Source organism: Amblyraja radiata, chromosome 7 (genome assembly GCF_010909765.2).
Source record: "Amblyraja radiata isolate CabotCenter1 chromosome 7, sAmbRad1.1.pri, whole genome shotgun sequence".
Taxonomy (NCBI): domain Eukaryota; kingdom Metazoa; phylum Chordata; class Chondrichthyes; order Rajiformes; family Rajidae; genus Amblyraja; species Amblyraja radiata.
Genome location: NC_045962.1, coordinates 61,120,752 through 61,144,221, shown reverse-complemented (window position 1 = coordinate 61,144,221; position 23,470 = coordinate 61,120,752). Strand labels below are relative to the sequence as shown.

At 41.2% G+C, this 23,470-nt stretch overlaps 1 protein-coding gene across 2 annotated transcripts in view; it reads right to left on the bottom strand.

Annotated features, from left to right (window-relative positions):
• Window positions 1-23,470, bottom strand: part of rab3gap1 (RAB3 GTPase activating protein catalytic subunit 1) — a 74,240-nt gene that overhangs the window by 3,434 nt on the left and 47,336 nt on the right. For both annotated transcript variants that reach the window (XM_033024678.1, XM_033024679.1), the window contains exons 17-23: window positions 19,081-19,488; window positions 16,031-16,168; window positions 15,481-15,708; window positions 6,901-6,997; window positions 6,588-6,691; window positions 6,388-6,503; window positions 1,276-1,378 (exon numbers count right to left, since the gene is read on the bottom strand). In XM_033024678.1, coding sequence (XP_032880569.1) covers window positions 1,276-1,378; window positions 6,388-6,503; window positions 6,588-6,691; window positions 6,901-6,997; window positions 15,481-15,708; window positions 16,031-16,168; window positions 19,081-19,488 — 1,194 coding nt within the window. The remainder of the gene's footprint in view (window positions 1-1,275; window positions 1,379-6,387; window positions 6,504-6,587; window positions 6,692-6,900; window positions 6,998-15,480; window positions 15,709-16,030; window positions 16,169-19,080; window positions 19,489-23,470) is intronic.

Here is a 23,470-nt window from a genome sequence, read left to right as displayed (position 1 = left end):
TGCTGGCAGATGGGACTAGTATAGCTGGGACATGTTGACCGGTGTGGGCTTTGGGGCGAAGGGTCTGTTTCCACACTATGACTATGACTAAAATTAAAATATCATTTTTAGCAGTACTAACTATCGTACATGTATTGTACATATTTTCTCCAGTTTACTCAAAGCCCATTAAAATGAAGAACCTATTAATCAGCACGAAAAAATATGCTCACCCCATCAACTCTGAGAATTTGTTAATCATTTAACTTTGGCATTATTTTGTTTTGTTTATTGCTTGGCATTGGATATCACTTTACTATAATCGTGATCTCCAATTATTGCAATATTCTCCTTGTAGGTGTATTGGTGGTTCCAGATACACTACATGCACTTTACCATTCGTGCATATTTGTATTCACTGGGCGATACAAGATTGTTTAGTACTCCAAATATACAAAGACATGAAGAACAAAAGAACACTCGCAAGAAAAAATAGAAATAGCAGCAATACTGGTTTTGGGCTTAATTCCAAAAGACCATACGTACATCAGCATTTGAGGACAATTGCAGAATACTGGCTTCAACCTTTAATCTGCATAACTGATACACAGCTATCACTTGTTCAACCAGCTGTGTGAATTACATTCTGGTACTTTCCAGAAGTAGCTGGATTTTGATCCCTTTCAACTGAGAATCTTTAATGAAATTACTGACTGTTTAGCTTGGGGCAGAATATCCAATTATGTAAATGTGAGATTATTTTTGTTCAACGTGCCTGTACAACACTTGACAAATTGTGAATAATAACAACTTCCCACAACTAATTGTTCCTTTCATTTCAATATTCAAGCAGCTGTCTATTTCTTGTTCAAAAATAAATTCTAAGGAAAGAAATTGACCCCTTATTTATCTCTAAAAATGTGGCTAATTGCCTTGAAAGAGTCTTAAGGCAAAAAATCTTGCTGTATGCCACACTACAGGTCAAATTGGGCACAATTATTTTTTTAAAATGCCCAACATCTCAAGTGATCTCACCCATGTAGTATTGCACAGAACATTACCAGAAACCCAAAATGAATCGCACAATACTTCTGTCGCAACATCTAATTCTCCCCTTCACAAAGATGCTCTGAAGAGTTAGATAATTTGCTTATACTACGTGAAGAGGACAAGAATGGGATTTGAATAATGTAGTATTCCGTTTCTCCAGAAAGTGTTCTGTCCCTTTTTTATTTAAAGATCATTCAAAACATTTTGGAAACAAATCCAAATATAAAAATTTCATTCTGTTCTTACCCTCTGTGCATTAACAAATAGTTTGTAAATAATGCTTCCTGTAGGGCCTCGTCCTGCTCCAATAACTGGGACTTCTGGCTGTTCTAAAAGACAGCTCACAAACCTAAAAACAAGATATTAAAATTATGAATCAATGCTTCTTGGTCAGTCAGTCACTTCAATGTCTAATAGCAAACCAAACATTTCAGTTAAAATTTTGCACTTATTAGGGTTGAATTTCAGGTTGATTTCACGTGCCTGGTCCATGATAAGCTTTAGGTTGTTGGCATGCTCCGCTGTGTCTTTGCCATAAACCAGGAAATTGTCTACGATGATGGCACACGGGAGTCCTTGGAACAGCAGTTCCATGTTTCTCTGGAAGACTTCGCTGGCCGAGTTAATGCCGAATGGCATTCTGAGAAATTTGAATCTGCCAAACGGAGTGGCAAATGTGGTCAGGTTTGATGACTCGTCATCTCGCGGTACCTGCCAAAACAAGCTTTTTGCGTAGAGGACGGAAAATACTGTTGCTCGCCCAATCTGCGCAGCGACGTCCTCAACAGTCCTCATAGGATAATGTGGACGCCTGATGGCAGCGTTTAAATTTTTTGGATTGATGCATACACGGAGCTCGTTTTTGTCCTTAAGGGTGGCAACCATGGTGGAAACCCAGTCAGTGGGTTCGCTGATCTCGGCTAGTACGACCAAGGAGACCATGTTTTTTAGTTCAGACTCAATTCTGTCTTTCATAGCGTGTGGCACACGGTGGGGTGCATGGACGACTGGGTGAACGTTGGGGTCAATGGATATCTTGTAGGTCACAGGCAGCTTGCCTAGTTTGCCATCGAATAGATCAGGGTATCCTTTTATCGGGTCCTCAGATATTAGTAGCTTGTGAACGGACCAGTCAAAGGAGACTAGCCCTAAGTCTTGGCACGCATGGATGCCCAGTAGAGTCAGTCAATTCAAAACATAGGTTAGATTTCTTGTGGTGTTTTTCAGCACCCATTTGAAAGTGGTTCTTCCCAGAGGATACAAGACCTCCCCCTCATAAGCATGTAAGGTGGGGTTAGTGATGCTATTTCTACTATGATTGGTTCACATGCAATAACAAATCTACACCTATCTTAATTAAACTTGGATAACCATTCCTCAGCATATTTGCCCTGCTGATCAAAATTGTGCTGTAATTCTAGATAACCATCTTTACTGCCTGCAATAGCACCTAGTTGAGTGTCATCTACAAACTTACCAATCATGTCTTATATACTCTCATCCAAATTGTTGATACAATGGGCCCAGCACTGATCCCAGAAGCACACCACATCATATGCCTTCAATCCAAAAAACAACATTCTACTACCATCCTCTGCTACATACGATGAAGCAAATTCTGCATCTAGTTACCAAGCTCTCCTTGGATCCCATGCGATCTAGCCTTCCAGATTAGCCTACCATGTGGAACCTTATCAAAACACTTTGCTGAAGACCCTATAGGCTACATCTTTGGCCCTGCTCTCATCAACCTTGTTGGTTACTTCTTCAAAAACCTCAAATTAGTGAAACACAATCTTCCATGGACAAAACCATGCTGATCACGCCAAATCAACACCCCGTCTTTTGAAATGCATATATATCTTATGCCTATAGAATAGCAAACATCGAGCTCCCTATATCTTATCCCTATAGAATAGCAAAAATCACTACTCAGATCACAAACCTTTAAATAAATTCAATTCATTTTTTTAAACAAAGTTTTGTAAAATCATAATTTCAAAATTAATACCAGAACTTTATGACAATACAGCTTCAATCCCATTGTTAAGTTAAAACAATACTGTAGAAAACACTGAAACTATTTATAATAAGCCCAAATTCAATAATTATATCGCCATACCTGGAACTTACATTGCAAAGTCATGGTAATGATAAACAGTGGAGATACATGAATGCATGTAATATCATTAATAGTGCATGAATAGCCAGTCTGAATAGAATATATCCCAGACTCTTAAAAGTAGCAAAGTGCCAACAGCACAAATTCTGGCCATTAGTTTCTGGACCTCTGCTTGTAAATGTGGTGGAGGACAACAAATGTGGTATTGTTATTTTAATAAAGAAGGAGTAAGTGAGCAAGCGAGTCATTTGTGGGCAAATAAGGACAACAGGCATCAATTAGCACTTGGGGAGTCACAAATTAATCAAGAATACTCTAGATAGATTTAATAAGAAACAATAAGTTGTGTCTAACGGGTGTGATTTTGAAGACTTATCAAGGAAGGTTAATGGGATTGCACATTTTATATAGTCTACATGGACCAGGACATTATAGACGCATGGAAACCCCCCCCCCATAGGATTCAAGATAAGATTGAGAAGAATATAGGTCACATAAATACTTGTCGGATACATGCATAAGAACCTCCCAGCTCAAGACCTCATAGATGAACAATAAATTTAGAAACCACCGCACCAATGCTGTTAAAAGCCTTATTTTAAAATGATTCTACCATTATAAAGCAGAAAACGATAAGATAACACAATGAGTCAATTCTATTTTCATGTTGAAATTGGTGTTCAACTTTAAAAAGGTCAACTAAATTGTTGAAATAACTTTAATTAAAAAAGATCTTTTGTATCTGTTAACTAAAATTCGACTTCAGAGGCATGGGGAGGGGGGGACTACTCTATGGCATTTTTATCATTGCCTATGGAGGGTGAAATCTGAGACCAAAGAACCTTACCTGAATGTAAATTTATATAGACTACAGAACAACAATATTTGTTCCAAACCACCCTGGAGTCATAAAACCAAACAACATGAAAGCAGGCCCTTCAACCGTTGCCATGCTGACCAAGTTGGCATTCTTGGCAAGTTCCATTTCCCTGCATTTTGCCCATATCTCTCTGTATCCTTCTTATCCATATATCTGTCAAAATGTCTTTGTAATTGTATCTACTTCTATAGCTTCCTATGGCAGTTCATTCCAGATACGGACTACCCTGAAAGAAAATGTTGCCCGAGGTCTCTCTTAAATCTCTCCCCTCTCATCTTAAATTTATGTCCTCTAGTTTTAGAATCCTCTACCCTGGGGGAAAAGATTGTGAGCGTTCATTTATCCATATCCCTCATAGAAACATAGAAAATAGGTGCAGGAGTAGGCCATTCGGCCCTTCGAGCCTGCATGATCTTGTACACATCAGTAAGGTCACCCTCAGCCTCCTACACTCTAAAGGAACATCCCAGCCTTTCCAACTGATCCCTGTAACTCAAACCCACAAGTCCAGGTAAAATCCTTGTCAGCCTTTCAAACTTAATGACATCCTTCCTATAGCTGGGCGACCATAACTGCAACAGAATACACCGAGCGTGGTCTCACCAATAACTTGTACAGCCGCATCATGATAACCTAATTGCTACTTAACTTGACTAGGTCTTATCTAATGTAGACAACTAACTTATCAATATGTCTTTAGGATATGGGGGGTCACACTTGGGTCTGTGCCACCAATTGAGAAAAATAAATCCTAGGAATGTAATATTTTGTATTTACATGATATCGATTCTCAGTACATTTACATGGTGGTAATTAAAGAAAATCTTATCCTTCCATCAGTCGTGTTTATTCTCATAAATTGCACAAGAAATTTTCACTGTCTATCCATGATTTATCAAATCTACCAAGACAATAAGGTCATAGGTCATGTGATAGGAGCAGAATTAGGGCATTCGGCCCATCGTCTACATGGCTGATCTATCTCTCCTAACCCCATTCTCCTGCCTTCTCCCCATTACCTCTGACACCTATACTGATAAAAAATCTATCTATCTCTGCCTTAAAAATATCCAGACTTGGCTTCCACAGCCTTCTGTGGCAAATAATTCCACAGATTCACCACCCTCTGACTAAAGAAATGTCTCCTCATCTCCTTCCTAAAAGAATGTCCTTTAATTCTGAGGCTATGACCTCTAGTCCTAGACTCCGCCACTAGTGGAAACATCCTCTCCACATCCACTGTTTCCAAGCCTTTCACCATTCTATGTTTCAATGGTGCCCAAAATTGTTCACAATATTCCAAATACGGCCTTACCAGCACCTTATAGAGCATCAGCATTACATCCCTGTTTTTGTATACAAGCCCTCTTGAAATAAATGCTCGCATTGAGTTTGCTTTCTTTACTACCGATTTGACTTGCAGATTAACTTTTTGGGAATCCTGCGCCACCACTCCCTTTGCACCTCCGATTCTGGATTCTCTCCCCATGTAGAAAATAGTCTACGCCTTTATTCTTACTACCATTGCGTACTTTACTGGAGCTGAGGGACGCTCTGGATGGCCAGTAGAGGTCCCCAATCGGCCAAAATTTTTTAGAGCCAAAACATTAGAGTCTTTTTACCCTTATAATTTCTCAGCTCTATCCACAATGACTGTACATCTTCTGGTCCGATGTCACCCCTCGCTAAGCACTGAATTTCATTCCTAACCAACCGAGCTACCCCCACCCCCTATGCCCAAATTTTTGTCTTTCCGATAGGACGCATAACCCTAAATATTCAACTCCCAGCTCCGATTCTCTTGCAGCCAAGTCTCCATAATGCCTACAACATCATACCTTCCAACAACACAATTTCCAACTGTACTAGAAGCTCACACACTTTGTTCCTTATGCTACGTGCATTCAAATATAATACCTTCAATTCGGCGTTGACCACCCCTCCTTTCACAACCATCCCAATTTTACCCGACCTTACTCTCTTCTCCCTTTTTAAACTTTCTGTCCTGTTATTTCTGGAGACTTCCGTGACTTTTCCGTGACTCTCTTTCCCCATTAACTCCACACATATGCTTCCACGTTGTTGACTCCACCCCCACACTATTAAATCCACCAGTGTAGCACTAGCAAACCTGCCTGCTAGAATGTTGGTACCCCTCCAGTTAAGGTACAACCCGTTCCTTTTGGACAGGTCATCCCTTCCCCAGAAGAGATCCCAATGGTCGAGAAAACTAAATCCCTGCCCCCTGCACTAGCTCCTCAGCCACACTATTCTCAAGCAATTAATTAATTAAAGTGGATTAATTCAAATTATCAAATACTAATTGGGAGATAAACCAATATAACACATCATTTACCTTTCCAATTCTTCACGTTCATCATCCCTTTCACATTTCTGAATTCCAAATTTGGCTTTGAATGATCGAGATCTTGCAATAATAGTTTCTGAAGCTGTTATCTGACTAATTAGTTCCTGAAAAGTATATCATATAGTTAAGTTTCACCACTTTTGGAAAGGCACTTTTGCCATTTGTAAAGAGAGGATCAGCAAACTTACTTCCAATTTTTTGATATCTGGATTTGAATATCTTAATAGTTTGCTTGCATGAGAAATGATCTGCTGGATTATTTTTCTTACAGATGGGATATCTTCTACAGATTCTGTTGAAGGTGTTAAACAAATTAGGATAAGTAAAACTAGAAGCACAAAGATAGGACAACATACTAAGTTATTTTAAATTATGAATAAACAGCGTTTAAAAATAATGTTATTTCATTAGATCAGAAATCTAAGAAATCTGAAAACTTTCAATCATAAACAATTGGGAATGTTAATGTAATGCCATAAAAGCATACAAATCTGTATTCACCTTCTTCTTTGACCTTCAGCAGTGCTGCATGCAAAATACAAGGCAGTAAATGCCCAGTCAAATCTGCAGGTTTCAAGCCAACTAAATAGTGAAGAACCTGAGAGGAAACATATGATCTGTTATCTCATTCATACGCCTAAATCTGTAGGTACAAATTCGAAGATATCAATTAAACATTCTCAAATTACTTTATCTTGTATCTTATGAATAGTGCATAAATTATCTACATAGAGAAAATATCTTTGGCAGTATCATGTCATGTTCAAGAAACTTCAAATTATCATCATGTTGAAAATGCTCCTGTTGTATTTTGGTGCACTTTGATACATTCCCTTTACCAATGTAAATAGACATGAACAAAAATTACAACACATTCACCCCAATCAATTTGTGCTGGCCCTTCCCATTTCTACATACAGTTCCAAACAATTTACCCACAATTTGCATAAATACTGCCAACTGCTAACTCTAAACAAAATGTCAGCTGTTTACAAAAAGATCGCCATTTCCTATGTTCTGAAATTGCTGCATTTTATTTTGTACCTATGACCTTTATTTGTACCTATATTTTTGAACCCTCATGAATATATTTAAGTGTGATCTGATGAATCCTTACATTGTTGTGTGAAAGTCCCATATCTTGCTGAGGGAAACAACATGTCTTGTTCTAGAAATTTACTGTACAGGTGTAATGCCGTACAGCAAATCCTACTTAAAGATGTTGTCCTTTCCTGGTAATTATTGGTTTATTAATATGTTCCTTTTCTTTAAAAGGCTAAAAATGGATTCTGCATCCACCACTGTCCCAGTATAAAATTCCATGTTCCATCAACATTGGTGTTGAGTATAACAATACGAGTATAACATTGTCCAAAACCTTTGGAACTCGCCACCCAGAGGAAAAGGATACCTCATTACTTGATCAAACTCCTTTTAATTTTACATACCTCCATACAACTTAGCTTAACCAGTGTGAAATGGTGTCAGGGTCGATTTACATTCAGAATCTAACACTAAAATTCTCAATGGCACCTCACTGAATCTTATGCATCTTCCAACACTTTTCTGCATTGCAAACAGAGAAGGGTATTAGCCTTTAAAGCACATTTGTATGGCAACCAGATAGCAGCAATGCTATGGAAAAGAGAGGTGGTTTAAGGTGCGGGCAAGTTTGCACTCAAAGGGGCACACAAGCCATGGTCAACAAAATATGTGCCAGAATGTAAATTTTGTGTGCCAGGTGACCTGCCAGGCCCACTATAAAGAAGTGCCCGTAGTCATCTCTGCAGAGTAGGAATCCCTGCACAGCGGAAAGACGCTCAAAGAAATTCCATCACGGTGATCCCTACTCAATTGCTTACACCAGCAGAGGAGATCCTCATTAAAAAATCGCAGCGTTCTTTTACGGAAAGTGCCACTCATCGGTATATTCATAGACATTACAGAAAACTATTTAAGTAAATAGAGCGATAAATCATTCATTCACGTTAAAATCAATGTAGGTGGATCAGCAAAGCACATTGTGAGAGATTTGTGTGTGTCATCTGAACTGCCCAAGCAAATTACTGATGTACAATGTCAGTGATATAATTGGAATGTGGAGAGTGCGCATTGGGCACTCTAATTTTGCAGATTATTTAGCATCACGAAGCATCTATCAGATTGTCCTTTGTGGCCCATTTCTGACAATGTTCCCTCCTTGATTTCAGCTAAGAGATGTTGCTCTGAACAGGGACATTCCAAAGTAAGTCATGGTTTCCTCCTGTGCATGTTGCTCTTCAGGATATATCTTTATAGCCCTCACACTCGCTGCCTCTTTGCTGCTCATCGGCTGGCACCAGCTGCTATCCTTGCATTGCAAGTGTGCAGTATGCAGCACATGATGACCTCTTGCCTTGCTTGGCCTGTATGGCAGGATGCACTTGGACTACTGCAGGTAACAAAATCTCACGGTTCAAGGTTCACATTTATTTGTCACATGCACCATAAGGTGCAGTGAAATGAATTTACCATGCAGCGTTACAATTAAAAAAGGACATAATACACAACATAATTCAACACAGACATCCACCACTGCATTCTTCACTGTGGTGGAAGGCAATACAGTTCAGACAGTCCTCCTCCTCCCTTGTTCACCCGTGGTCGGGACCCTGACCCACCGTAGTCACCGATACGGACCGCCCGATGTTCAAGACCTCTGGTCGGGATGGTCGGAACGCCGACGTCGGGACAGGTCGAGCACACCCTGCGGCCCGGAGCTCCCATAATCGGCCACCTCCTTACCGGAAGACCGCGGCTTCAAGATGTTGTAGGCCGCAGGCCAGCGGTCGGAGCTCTTCTCCGGCGAGAGATCGCCCACTCCACGATGGAAGGTCCACTCCACCTGCCGCCAGATACCGTGGGTCATCCCGTTCCGCGATGTTAAAGTGACCGCTGCACCGCCGCTGAAGCTCTGGGCCCGACTCCGGGAAAGGCGGCACAAAACCAGTGTAAGGCCGCGAGGAGGGGGGGCAAAGAAGCGACAAGGAAGAAAGCCACAATTCCATCGAGGTAGGTCCCTGAAAAACAGTTTCCCTCTACTCCCCCCCCCCCACACCACCCCCTACATAAAACATACAGAGAAACACTAAAACATACTTTTGGACATGCTAATAAAAGCAAAACAAAAAAAAATCAATTTACATTCTCTATTACTATCTTGGTACTTGCATTGTAAGTGGGCTTGGTGGTTGTGGTTTGACAATACAATAGTTAGTGGTGCCAGGGAGAATGAGGGTAGACCTTTCCTCCCAGGATCGAACTCTAGACTGTGCTGGTTGCTGAAAATGTCATTTAGTGCGGATTCACAGAACAAATGCACTTTCCAAAATCATAATATTTCCACTGCGAGGAAATTCTTCTCCTGATTCACAGCAGCTGAGAGAGTAGACATTTTCCTGGTGATAAAAGGATCCAGGTTTATCACAAGTGCTCAATCAGCTGCCTATATGCACTCATGAGAACCCGGGATACTATTTGTGTTTCTCCCAGAAAATAATTTCTTCACAAATACTGCTTGAGTGATCCCAGCAAACTGGGATATGTGGCACTGATCTGTTGCACCCACTTGGAAAGATCTGTGTTGAGAAGCTGAGAGTAAATATGACTTTGACCTCTGAGCAGAAAGTCTCTGGCCACAAGAGCAGAGCCAATGATGCTCCTATGGAATATCATGTATCTCAGTGATGACAATCTTTGAAACCCTGCAAATGAAATGCTCCAGAGTGGAATACAAGTAGGATGTGGTACATCTGCAGACCTAATGGGAGTAGGTTCTACACAGTTGAGCACATTTTTCTTTCCTTCAGTAACTCATCCAACTTACAAGTGGCCAGCCATAAGCATAACAACACCTAAACTAAAGATAGACAAAAATGCTGGAGTAACCTATAACAGGTCAGGCAGCTTCCTGGAGAAAACGAATAGATAATGTTTCTGTGTTCAAAAGGGAACTGCAGATGCTGGAATATCGAAGGTACACAAAATTGCTGGGGAAACTCAGCGGGTGCAGCAGCATCTATGGAGCGAAGGAAATAGGCGACGTTTCGGGCCGAAACCCTTCTTCAGACTGATGGGGGGTGGGGAAAGAAAGAAGGAAAAAGGGGAGGATGAGGAGGAGCCCGAGGGCGGGCGGATGGGAGGAGACAGCTAGAGGGTTAAGGAAGGGGAGGAGACAGCACGGGCTAGCCAAATTGGGAGAATTCAATGTTAATGCCATAAGGACGCAAGGACCCCAGACGGAATATGAGGTGCTGTTCCTCCAATTTCCGCTGTTGCTCACTCTGGCAATGGAGGAGACCCAGGACAGAGAGGTCGGATTGGGAATGGGAGGGGGAGTTGAAGTGCTGAGCCACCGGGAGGTCAGGTAGGTTATTGCGGACTGAGCGGAGGTGTTGTTTCTGGTTGGGACCTTTCTTCAGACTGATTCTGGGAGGGGAGGAGCAAGAACCAGAAGCAAGAAAAGACCAGGACAACTCAGGGCCGGCAACAGATGACCTCAGGCAGTGAGGTTCCCTGATTATTGGCTCAGGATGGTGTGATCCCAACAGGGATATATTGTTGCAAACTGTGGAACTGGTTAATTGACTTTTAGTGGAGGAAAGGACAAGAGCGGGAGGGGAGTATTTGAGGAAGTTACCTAAAATTAAGAGAATGTAACGTTCATACCGCTGGCTTGTAAGCTACTCAATTGAAACACAAAGGCCACTGGTCCTCCAATTTACATATGTCCTCACTCTGGCAATGGAAGAGGCCTGGGACAGAAAGGTCAGTGTGGGAATAGGAAGAGGAGTTAAAATGATTAGCAACCGAGAGAACCAGCAGGCCTTAGCGAGAATAAGCGGTCAGCAAAACGGTCAGAGTCTACGCTTGGTCTCACCGATGCACAGGAGCACATTATTTTGATCACCGGATGTAGTAGATAAGGTTAGAAGAAATGCATGTGAACCTCTGTCTCACCTGGAAGGACTGTCAGGGTTCCTGGATGGGGTGGAGGGAGGAGGTATATGGACAAGTGTAGCATCTCCTGTGGTTGCAGGGGGAAAGTACCTGAGATGGGGATGGTCTCAGTTCAAAGGGATGAATGAACCAAGGAGTTGCAGAGGGAGCAGTCTCTGCTGAAGGCAGTAAGGGGTGGAGAAGGGAAGTTGTGATGAAAATCATGTTGGAAGTGATGGAAATATCAGAGGATGGTGTTTGAAGTGGAGGCTGGTAGGGTAAAAGGTGAAGACCAGGGAAATGTTGTCCTTGTTGCATCTGGGGGGAGGGGAAGAGAGAGAGCAGAATTACAGGCCACAGGGGAGACATGTGTGAAGGACCCATCTATGACAGAAGGGGGGAGGGGGGGGGGGAGGGAACCATGTTCACTAAAGAATGAGGATATCTCAGATGTCCTTCATGGTAAACCTCATCTTGGGAGCAGATGCAGCGGAGACGGAGAAATTGAGAATCAGGGATAGCAGCTTTGCAAGAGGCAAGATGGGAAGAAATGTAGTCCAGATTATTGTGGGAGTTGGAAGGTTTGTAGTAGACATCAGTCGATAAGCTGTCTCCTGTGATGGAGGCAGAGAGATCAAGAAAGGGGAGAGGGGTATTAGAGATAGTCCAGGTGAATTTTAGGGCAGAGTGGATGCTAGTGGTGAAGTTAATAAAGTCCAGAGTGAGGTCACATGCAAATTGGAGGAATGGCACCTCATATTTTGTTTGGGAAGCTGACAATCCAGCGGTATGAATGATGAATTCACAACAATCTTGGTTTGGGATGGATCACAGCATCCCAAGCCAACATTCGGCCAATCAGGGAACCTTGCTGCCCGAGGTCATCTGTTGCTGGCCGTGATTAGTCTTGGTATTTTCTTGATTCAAGTCCCGTGCCCAACACCCCCAACTACAATCAATCTAAAGAAGTCCTGATCCGTAATGTCACCTATCGATTTTCTCCAGTAATGCTTCCTGACCCACTGAGTTACTACAGCATTTTGCGTTTATAGAAACATAGAAAATAGGTGCAGGAGTAGGCCATTCGGCCCTTCGAGCCTGCACCGCCATTCAATATGATCGTGGCTGATCATCCAATTCAGTATCCTGTACCTGCCTTCTCTCCGTACCCCCTGATCCCTTTAGCCACAAGGGCCACATCTGACTCCCTCTTAAATATAGCCAATGAACTGGCCTCGACTACCTTCTGTGGCAGAGAGTTCCAGAGATTTACCACTCTCTGTGTGAAAAATGTTTTTCTCATCTCGGTCCTAAAGGATTTCCCCTTTATCCTTAAACTGTGACCCCTTGTCCTGGGCTTCCCCAACATCGGGAACAATCTTCCTGCATCTAGCCTGTCCAACCCCTTAAGAATTTTGTACGTTTCTATAAGTCAGCAGCTGTGGTTCCTTTTTATTACATTTTATAACACCAGAACTAATGCAGGCTTAACAGCAATGCCATTGTTGAGGATCCAAAGGAATAAGTATCGTTGCAGCTAAATGCTGGCAAAAGTACTCTATTAAATTAAATACTCTCTGTGGATTAGGAAGGTGTTTAAGCAGCATGGATTGATCTCTAAAAACCTGCAGTTGCGGCTCTTGATGGTAGCAGAGTATCCCTATAAATATCATAAGATAAAAGTAATGCCATGTGCTCCTTATTACATTGAAAATGTTTTGATGCTGTTCATAGTACGTATTGCACTTCCAGCATTAATTTGTACCTTCATGAGTCCCCACAGTTCCTGACGATACTGCGATCTCAGTCGCCAAGGCCAACGTCAGAAGATTCTTCATAAGGGTGAACCCTCAGAAGCAGTCCAGCCTTCCTACTGTACCTGACCATGTTCTGAAAACCCGGGCATATCAATAGTTGGAGTTTTGCCAACTTCTTTAACCTTTCACCGTTATGGATCTCAACTCTGAACCTCTCAACTACAGCTCGGCGTTCATCATCCCCTCTAAACCTATTGTCAAACTCAGGGAACTAGGTCTTTGGACACCCTATGCAACTGGATCCTCAACTTCCTCACCGCTTTTGCTTGCACTATTATGGTCTGGTTACCTAATATAACTGATACTTTACTGTATTATTATATAATATTATTTATTGATACAATATTATTTATTGTATTATTGGACATTAATTTGTTAGTGTTAATACGTCTGGAAAACTGCAGCAAGAAAGATATTCCAGTCCCAGTGCATATCACCATTAAATTCTCTTGACTCTTACATGCACAAAGAGATTGTGCACAAACATAATCAATGGATGAATGTCTTGTACTAGGAAATTGTTAGGTAAGTAACCGTGGATTACACATAGAAGTCCTCAATTGCATTTCGTTGTCTCTGTACTGTACACTGTACTGTACACTGACAATGACAATTAAAATTGAATCTGAATCTGAATCTGAATCTGAATTGGATTTTGGCATTAGTATAATTTCATTTGGAAATGTTAACATAAGCAGCCTACTCCAGATAAATCAAATCTTAAGCTGTTAGTGCCTAGAAAAAGGATGCTATCCAATCCTTTGTCACTTTAGCACTTTGGCCGTCAGTTACGCGACAGGCCGGTGGTGCGTGAAAATTTTGTTCGCTACAAAATATCGGAGCGCCGCGTGATACCGCGCACAACTCCATACCCCTCCGTGCTTCTCAGTGGGACCGGCCCCGCGCGGCCACACCATGCCCGTGCGCCTCAACGCGACGACGAGGTCGCGTAATTTGCGTGCCAAGGACACGCAAGTGGGACAGGGCCTTTAAGAACAGCCACCTCCCCACTACAATCAGACTTCTGAACCAATCGGCTTTTCCACACCTCCTTCACGGACTGCAGTCATGTACTTTTACTCTTCATCTCATTTGGTAATTCCGTTATTGTACCTTAATATTATGTTGCATTACTTCAGATTACACTACACGCTTGCACAAATCTGCTGTATTGCGCTTGGTGATTAATATATTATTTATTATTACTGTTTATATGCTGTTTACTATGGGAGCTTCATGTGAACAAAGAATTACATTGCACCCTGCTGGTATATGACAATTAACTAATCTGAATGAGCCATTTATTGTATCTCAATTATCAAATAAAACATTACTTCCATAAAGAATTCCATTAAATTAGACGGGCGTGAATTCCCTTTCATCAAATCCATTTTGGTTGTCCTTAATCAATGCCTGTCCATCAAATTAAGAATGAATTTTATCCCATATTGCACCATCAACAGCACTGCTTCCAATAAAAATCGATGATCAGCAATACAATTGACTACAGCAACTGTGTTTCTGCCGCACATATTTCATTAAGTTAAATCTTTCTTGAAATTAAGTATATTTGCTTAACAAAACACTACCACAATTCAATACCCAAAGCAATAAAATAGCCAACAATTAAAAACACTTTACCAAACCAAATAAAATGTTAAATGCACACTATGGTTTATTGAGATCATATCCCTAATAATGGTGCGATATACTGTGTGTATCTCAAGAAATAAAAACTCTCCTTTCTGGATTTTTCAATTAACTGTATAAATGACTATTTTATTGATACTGTATACACTATATACTCAAAGCTTTCCTCTCACCAATATTAATTGATTTTTTAAAAACTTGTTTAATGACAGCTTAACTATTCTCTGGCATAACTTCCTTATCAAAAGGACTTTAAAAGTGTTGGTGCAAATATCCATTGTTTCTTTATTTCTCCATGTTCCCTCCAAATTGTTTACGACAGAACAAAGGCTACATTCCCTTTTCCACACTGAATTTTGCTAATATATTTTCAGCACTACATAATATTATCCTGTGTTATTATTACAGACCTTTTTACAGCTTACTTCTATTTCCAAAGTTATACTCATGCCCGTCTTACTTTTGCGAGCAATTTTCTTTCTACTCTCCACTTTTCTCTGGTCTTTATGTCTAGAATTATTTTCCATTTCCCAGTTGTTCTGTTTCCCTGTGTTCTGCACTAATTCTTCATATTTCCTTTGACATTTTCTATTTCTCTTCCCTTCATTAAATCATCATTAATGTAACAATCACTTACCTTTTCAGCTTCCCTTGTGTCATCAAAAAGCCGTCTTTGTCTTCGAGCAGGAATTGGCTTTGCAGTTTCCCACACTTCCACCCACATGTTACCAGGGATTTTCATTCTGGCACTCAATTCGCCCCTTAGAACCTTGTCACCTACTTCATCCGTGAATTCTTCTTCAATATAATCACGTGGAGAGTACCATCTCACAAAATCTTCCAAACAACAGCCTGGGTTTGCAGCCTAATAAACAAATAAATGAAGTCACAAAGTTTACTATAAATTTACATCATATGTTTTAAGAAATAAAAGTTATCATTGGAGTTATTTTTCTTTAAAAATACTTTATATACACTTATGCAATGGAAATTAATATATTTTTTCATTTTTCAACGACCATTCCCTCCAAAATGTTATTACATATTTGTTACCTCATTCTGGAAACATCAACAGGGGTCTAATAGGTGCCACGAAGTGGAGGGTGACACAGACAAATAAAATAAGATCTTCTTTTGGTATTTATCAAGAAAAAAAATGTTGACAAAATTCTCAGAAGGCATTTTACCTTGAAGGACTCCATATCTGACAGCAAACAAGCACTCTGCATTCGAGCACGTAAATGTGCTCCTTCAGCTGAAGTTCCCAATTTAGCTAATACCTCTGACTGCTCTTCTAATAAATCTTCTGTCATTGGTGCTGGCTCCTGTCAGAGAGAAAAGGCTTCAGTAAATTTAATCTGCCTAGATCAAATTTATTCCCACTGATATGCAGAGAAGACTAGAGAGGGGGGGGGGGGGAAAGAGAGGAATGCTGTCAAACACACATTAATATTTTATCCAAATTTGACACTGATTAAAAATATTAATCTTCACAAATATGTTAAAAAATTATTTACCAAATGGTAACTTGAGCTCTATAATTGATGTTTGGCAACATCTGTTCACCTTTAACAAGCCTAATAAACCAAAAGTCATAAGTTAAGAACCCATAAACTGGTATATAGGAAAGATGAGGAGGACACTGAGGGAATAAGTAATGTTAATAACCCAAAAACAATAAAAGGGAAGACTGTCCGGGAAAGGGAAGACTACCGTCCGGTGGCCCTTACCTCGGTAGTCATGAAATGCTTTGAGAGGCTGGTGAAGAAACACATCTGTGCCTTCCTCCCTCGGAACATGGACCCGTTGCAGTTCGCATACCGTCCGAACAGATCCACGGACGATGCGGTCTCCCAGGTCTTGCACACCGCTCTCTCCCATCTGGACAGCCAGAAGGGGGGCTACGTGAGGATGCTGTTCATAGACTACAGTTCAGCTTTCAACACGATAGTCCCCACCAGACTGGCCGGGAAGCTAATGGAATTGGGGCTCAACACCTCCCTGTGTGCCTGGGTCCTGGACTTTCTCACCGCCAGGCCCCAGGTAGTCAAGATGGGAGGGAATACATCGAAGTCCCTCACCCTGAGCACAGGATCGCCACAGGGTTGCGTCCTCAGCCCCCTATTGTACTCCCTGTACACACATGACTGTGTGGCTAGGTTCAGCTCCAACTCAATAATTAAGTTTGCTGATGATACTGTGGTGGTGGGCCTGATCTCAGACAACGATGAGAAGGCCTACCGGGAGGAGGTGGCTGATCTAGCACTCTGGTGCCAGGATAACAGCCTCCTCTTGAACATCAAAAAAACGAAGGAGCTGATCATGGACTTTAGGAGGGCACATCATCCGAGGACGTACACTCCATTGAGGATAAATGGGGATCCTGTGGATAGGGTGAACTGTTTTAAATATCTGGGAGTCCACATCTCCGAGGATATGACATGGGCATCACACGCCTCAGCACTCGTGAGTAAGGCAAGGCAGCGCCTTTACCGCCTCAGGCAATTGAGGAAATTCAGAGTGTCTCCGAGGATCCTCCAGTGCTTCTACGCAGCGGCAGTGGAAAACATCTTGTCCGGGAACATTACCATCTGGTTTGGGAATTGCTCTGCCAAGGACAAGAAGGCTCTGCAGAGAGTAGTGCGTTCGGCCGAACGCACTATGGGAACTTCACTTGCCCCCCTGCAGGAACTATACATCAGGAGGTGCAACTCCAGAGCCAACAATATCATGAGAGACCCCTTCCAGCCCTGCAACGGACTGTTCCAGCTGCTACGGTCAGGCAAACGCCTCCGTTGCCATGCGGTGAGAACAGAGAGGTTGAGAAGGAGTTTCTTCCCAGAGGCCATTCCCTGTAAACGCCTATCTCACCAGGGACTAACTCTACTGAACGTTTTTCCTTCCATTATTTATTATGTAAAGGTATATGTGTGTTATGATTGTGTTTAGTTTGTTTGGTTGTTTGTCTTTTTGCACAAAAGTCCGCGAGCATTGCCACTTTCATTTCACTGCACATCTCGTATGTGTATGTGACAAATAAACTTGACTTGACTTGACTTGACTTGTGGATTAATAATCTGAATGGCATTTTAGACATTATAGCTCAAGGGAAAATTGAAGGATGCAAAGTGATTAAATCCAGGGAGAGAACAAGAAACAAGTGAGTAGAACATTAAAGAGTGCTGGATATACTGTGTTCAATGACCACTCTTGCATTGGATACATTGGTGCAAATTCAAGTTTCTGGGGTGGGAGATTGCAACCTTCACGTGGTCCGCCTTGTTTCAACGAATGCAATCAACCTGGCGTGCACAATCAAATAAGATCAAATAGAACAAGTTGTCCTACAACTTTAGGCTGTGCACGCCCTACGCAAGAAGAAGAAGATTCAAGTTGCTCAGAAGGTATTACTGGGTGAGAGGATTTCAAGATAATCAGGTTGTATTCAGGAATAATGTAGGAAGGGTGGTCTGAGGGATATGGGATGAGTGGGGTGGTGAGAGAGGTGAGGGTGTGCAGGTGTCAAAGTGGTGGCAGAAGTAAAATGTACAGCTATGGTGAAGGTAGCCTTTGTGATTAAGGATCTCAAATCCCAATGATGAGAGAAGATATAACAAGAAGTCAGTTAAGACAATAGATAGAATGGAAAATTAATCATCTCAAGGATTCTCTTGAAGATTACACACATTCCCTGATAGTATTAATGTATTAGAATGCATAAATCCAGAAATTAAGTAATCTCTTTTTTACTCTCCCCACATTCTCATCAAAGCTCCCCAGATTTTACCATATTATAAAGGTCAGGATTGAACCTGGGATGCTGGTGTTGTGAGGTAATGGCTCCATCAGCTGTGCCACTGTACTATCTGAAAATTCCACTGGGCACAGATTTCTCATTGCAATTCTTCAGCTGTTTACAACCAATTTTTCATTGTTGTCGCCACAAGCACATGCACCCATGTGCACACAAATGCACAGGGAAGTAAGGGCGGATATCCCACTTAATATTTTTATGATACAGAGCTCCAATCATTAACTCAGATTATCATCTGATCCAATCATCAACACGATTATCAAATACTGTACTGAGATGAACGATCTTCTGCCGAGCATATTAAACTGATTCATTTAGCTTTATTATATATAGACGCACACACAATATAAAAGGACCTTGAAAACATTATTGTCTGGATAATCATTATAAAAAGCAGATACAGAAGAAAATAATGTTTTTTACTTGTGTAAGTGGAATATAAAGTGGACCACCCGTGTGTAGAAGAGTCAGTTTGCCGTGCTGATGCAGACGTCCTTCTGGTTTGCACTTTTGGATGTCTTTCTTTCCTCCTTCATCTTTGTCACCTTTTGTCGTTCCTTCTTTTGTCTCACTCTCCTGTCTATTTTCCTTCAACTCTTCTGTGTCACTCAGACACTCAAAAAACTCATCTTCACTGTCACTCCACGAGTCCCATGATCTCTGCTGGGAAGATTCTCCTTTGTTTTCCTTCTCAAACTCTTTGTTATCTGTGCACTCTGTTGTCCCTTTGCCAGCATTATTCGACAATTTTCTCTCTGCTATTACATTTTCTGATATCTGTTTCCTTCCACCATCTCTTGCTTTTTTCCTTTCAATGCAACAATTCAGCATCTTAAAATTAAAAAAAGTTTCACAGGATATTAGTTGATATAATTGTCCATTTTATTCTTACCCCTCCGCTTGTATTTAAGGACTCAAATGTAGCCTATCACAAGCACTGATGAAGCTGAATTTTAGTTAAAATATAAGAAGATATTAAAATAGGTTTCTGGGCTAGCTTACAGCTTATATTTAGTCTCAAATTAGGCTTGCCTCAGGTTGCAGTGTGTGGGATAATAAACACCATAACATTGTCTCCCAAGTGACAGAATTATGTATGTATTTTTGAGAAGGGATTGTGTATGTATTTTTAAGACAGAATTGTGCATGTATTTTTAAGAAGGACTTGAGCGGTTTCTCTTTCTATCTCTCTGTTTTCTCTTTTTCTCTATCTCTACTAAGGGCTCATAGGCCTCATTGAGACATCCGTGATTTGTCGGGTTGAGAATGGGGGGTGAGGTGTGCGTCTGACTTATTGAGACATCTGAAGAGTTGTCGGATTCAGAAATAAGTGGCGTTGTATATTAAAGAGTTAAGAAGTCTGCCAGGTTGAGAAACGGGGGTCTTGGATAGCGGGTCTGCTTCGTTGAGACACTTGGGGCTTATTCTAAGAGTTAAGGAGTCTGCCAGGTTGAGAAACGGGGGTCACGGATAGCGGGTCTGCTTCGTTGAGACACTTGGGGCTTATTTTAAGGGATAAAACGTCTGCCAGGTTGAGAAACGGGGGTCTTGGTTAGCGAGTCGGCTTCGTTGAGACACTTGGGTCGTATATTAAAGAGTTAAAAAGTCAGCCAAATTGAGAAACTGGGGTCTCGAGTAGCGAGTCGGCCTGGTTGATATATTTGGAACGATTCGGAATTAAGAAGTCTGTTTTCTCTTTCTCTTTCTATCTATCTATGGGGAATGCTCTGGATAACAGTCCAACATATGTGTTATTTGAATCCTAAGTATAATAAGAAGTTTAGAATGTTAAGTTATAAGTTGACCAAACGGTTGGGGGATGAAGCCTGGCCAGTAGGGGGCACATGGAATGTCGAGACAATTAAAAAAGCAGAAATGTTGATATGGGAAAGGAAGGCAGGAAAGAAATGGAAGAAGGGAATTAAGACGTGGAAAGCAGAAGCAGAAAAGAAGCATGAGGAGAGTAGAGATCGAAGTTGGATGGATACGGCATGTAAACAAGGGATAGAGTTACGAAATAAGGATAGCACTCGGAAAGGATGGAACGTATTGCAACTAGAATGCCAGTGGGCAGAGGAACAAGAGGAAATAATTAAAAGACAGACAGGAGGTGAGAAACAGGTGATGATTAGTAAAAAATAAACCCAGTACTGGTAAATCCTCTGGAGGAGACTTCATGTCTGGCACGACGACCCTATTTGGTAATGAAGATGAGGAGTTAGATAATCTTGGGAGATGTCCACCTCCCTATGTCCTACCAGTAGCAATGGCATCCTTACCTGTGACAGTTCCGTCAGTAACATCCCTATACCTTGAAGTTCTGACCTTACAAAGCTCCCCAGGATTGGGAGCACGGGAAAGGCTTTCTGTGCGTAATTTGTTTAACGCATTGATGCTACCAGAACAGCTGGTCATTGTTAAATGTACTGCACACACTGGTGCTGGGGACCCTATAGCAAAGGACAATGAGTTGCTGATAATGTATCCAAACAGGCAGCCTGTACATCCAAATGCATAGTGACAGCACGTAAACAGATGCTAGCAAATAGAACGGTCCTGCCAAACATGAAGGAGGTATGTACATTACAGAGGGACGCCTCTCATGTATAATAATAACTATGGAAACAAGAGGGCTGTGCCATTGATACAGCACACCCCGCTTGGACAAGTTGGTGTATTCGATACATTTTTACTCGTCTTACCCATGCTGGTAAGGAGGGAATGATAGGATAACAAAGGAAATGTGGTGGCAGGCCTCTGAATGTAAAATTTGCCAACAAAGTAATCCAGGCAAATTAATTAAAATGCCCTCAGGGGTGACGCCAATGCCATCACGATCGTTTGAATGCATACAAGATTGATTTTATTGAAATACCAAGGGCCCAGTGTTATAAATATTGCTTAGTGATTTTAGATTAATTTAGCAGGTGGAGTGAAGCTCTACCAACCACTAATAATACTGCTGAAACTATGGTAACATTGTTGTTAAGAGAAGTTATTCCCAGGTTTGGCCTACCTAATGTCATAAGTTCAGACAATGGTCCTCATTTTAGTTAAGAGAAGTTATTCCCAGGTTTGGCCTACCTAATGTCATAAGCTCAGACAATGGTCCTCATTTTAAGCACTATTAATAAGGAAAAATGTGCACATTTTAATATTCGACTGCAATTTCACTGTGTACACCACCCACAGGCATCTGGGATGGTGGAAAGAGTAAATGAGGATTGCAAAACAAAATTACCCCGGAGGTAAATCCTTTTTCTGACAGGCAACTATGTTATTAAAAAATTGGGGATGAAGGGAAATTTGATGGAGAAATGAGGATAAGGTAGGGAGACTGAAAAGTCAAGGGGAGTCTGACTAATCATGATCTGGATCAATGCCCAATTAGGGTTAGGTAACCAGAATTTTGGTAAACAGAAGTCTTGTCAGAAAAAGGGAAAGTAAATTACAAAGAGACGTCTTTGAAGATGAAATATTATATACTGCTGGTAAAACAATGTTTTTGTATATGTACTGCTTGTAAAACAATGTTTTTTATGTGGAATGTGTGAAATTCAAAGCAATGAGCAAAGTTGTGTGTCACTTTAAGAAGTCTGTCCTTTAAAATGCAAATGGAATGCAGTTTATGGTGTGCTCCGTTAAGAAACAGGCATGAATGGGGGGGCGGAGCTATACTCGAATGATAAAATGTGTTGGTTGATTATAAGTCTTTTGAACCAAGTTTTTTTTTAAAAGACTCTTCCCGATTAAAGTGTTAAATGAGATTGGAAATGTCAAAATTACAGAGAAAAAGAAAATGTATTATTGATTACTGATTCTGAGTGGGAAAGATTGTTTTGATATGATAACAGAGGTTGTCTTTTAAAATGCAAATGAAGCAAGATTACTGTTTTCAAGCAAACAAAAAGATGTTGAAGCATGTGCTGTGTGAGGGAAATTAGGTAGATGAAAAATTGTCTTATGACTTACAAAAGGGGGTTTGAGGGAAGTAGATTGGGGAAGAGAACATATTTGGAGAATTGAATATTTAGGTGGGGAGAGCCTCTTCGGATATAATTGGATTAAAGAATAAGTTCACAGGGAAGTGTTAAGAAGGAACTGAGATACTGGAGGATCAAAGGAAGACAAAAGTGCTGGAGAAACTCAGCTGGGAACAAGATTCACAACTTTTTATTGATACAGGAAAAGCTGCTGTGTCCACCCCCTGGAGAGTGGGGGGGAAGCCACCTACAGGCCCTGGGCAATTAACTAATTATGTATGGACGGCAATTAACCCATGTCTTGCCAGATCTACATTCTCAGGATGGAGGAGCTTTGCTGGAAGCCATAAAAGCTATACGATGATGGTGCTGGGACAAGAAGAAATTGAGACTGTATTGAAAAGAACAACCAAGTGTTGCTAACAACATGAACTGCTGTAAAGATTGAAGATCATCGTCGCTGGATACATTTGATTGACTGTGAACAGTTTGTGGAAACAAGGACTATGGGCTATTGATGCACCCTTTATTCTGGGGTGGCCCAGCCCACATGGACTGAACTTTCTTCAGAATGGCAAACTTGCGGACTAACCCACATTTAAAGGATGGTACACACCTCCTTTTAAACAAGATTGAAGTCAAACATGACAAGCGCAGCAAATATACCCTGACTACAGACAGTAAGAGGTCTGCAAAGGCCAGTTAAATCTACCTGTTTTTGCCACAACCAAGGCACTGGTGTATTTTTAGGAAACAGTATATTTGTGACAGGCATTGTTATGTTGCAAATGCAGTGCCACACAAGAGAAGCATGAACCAGTTACACCAGC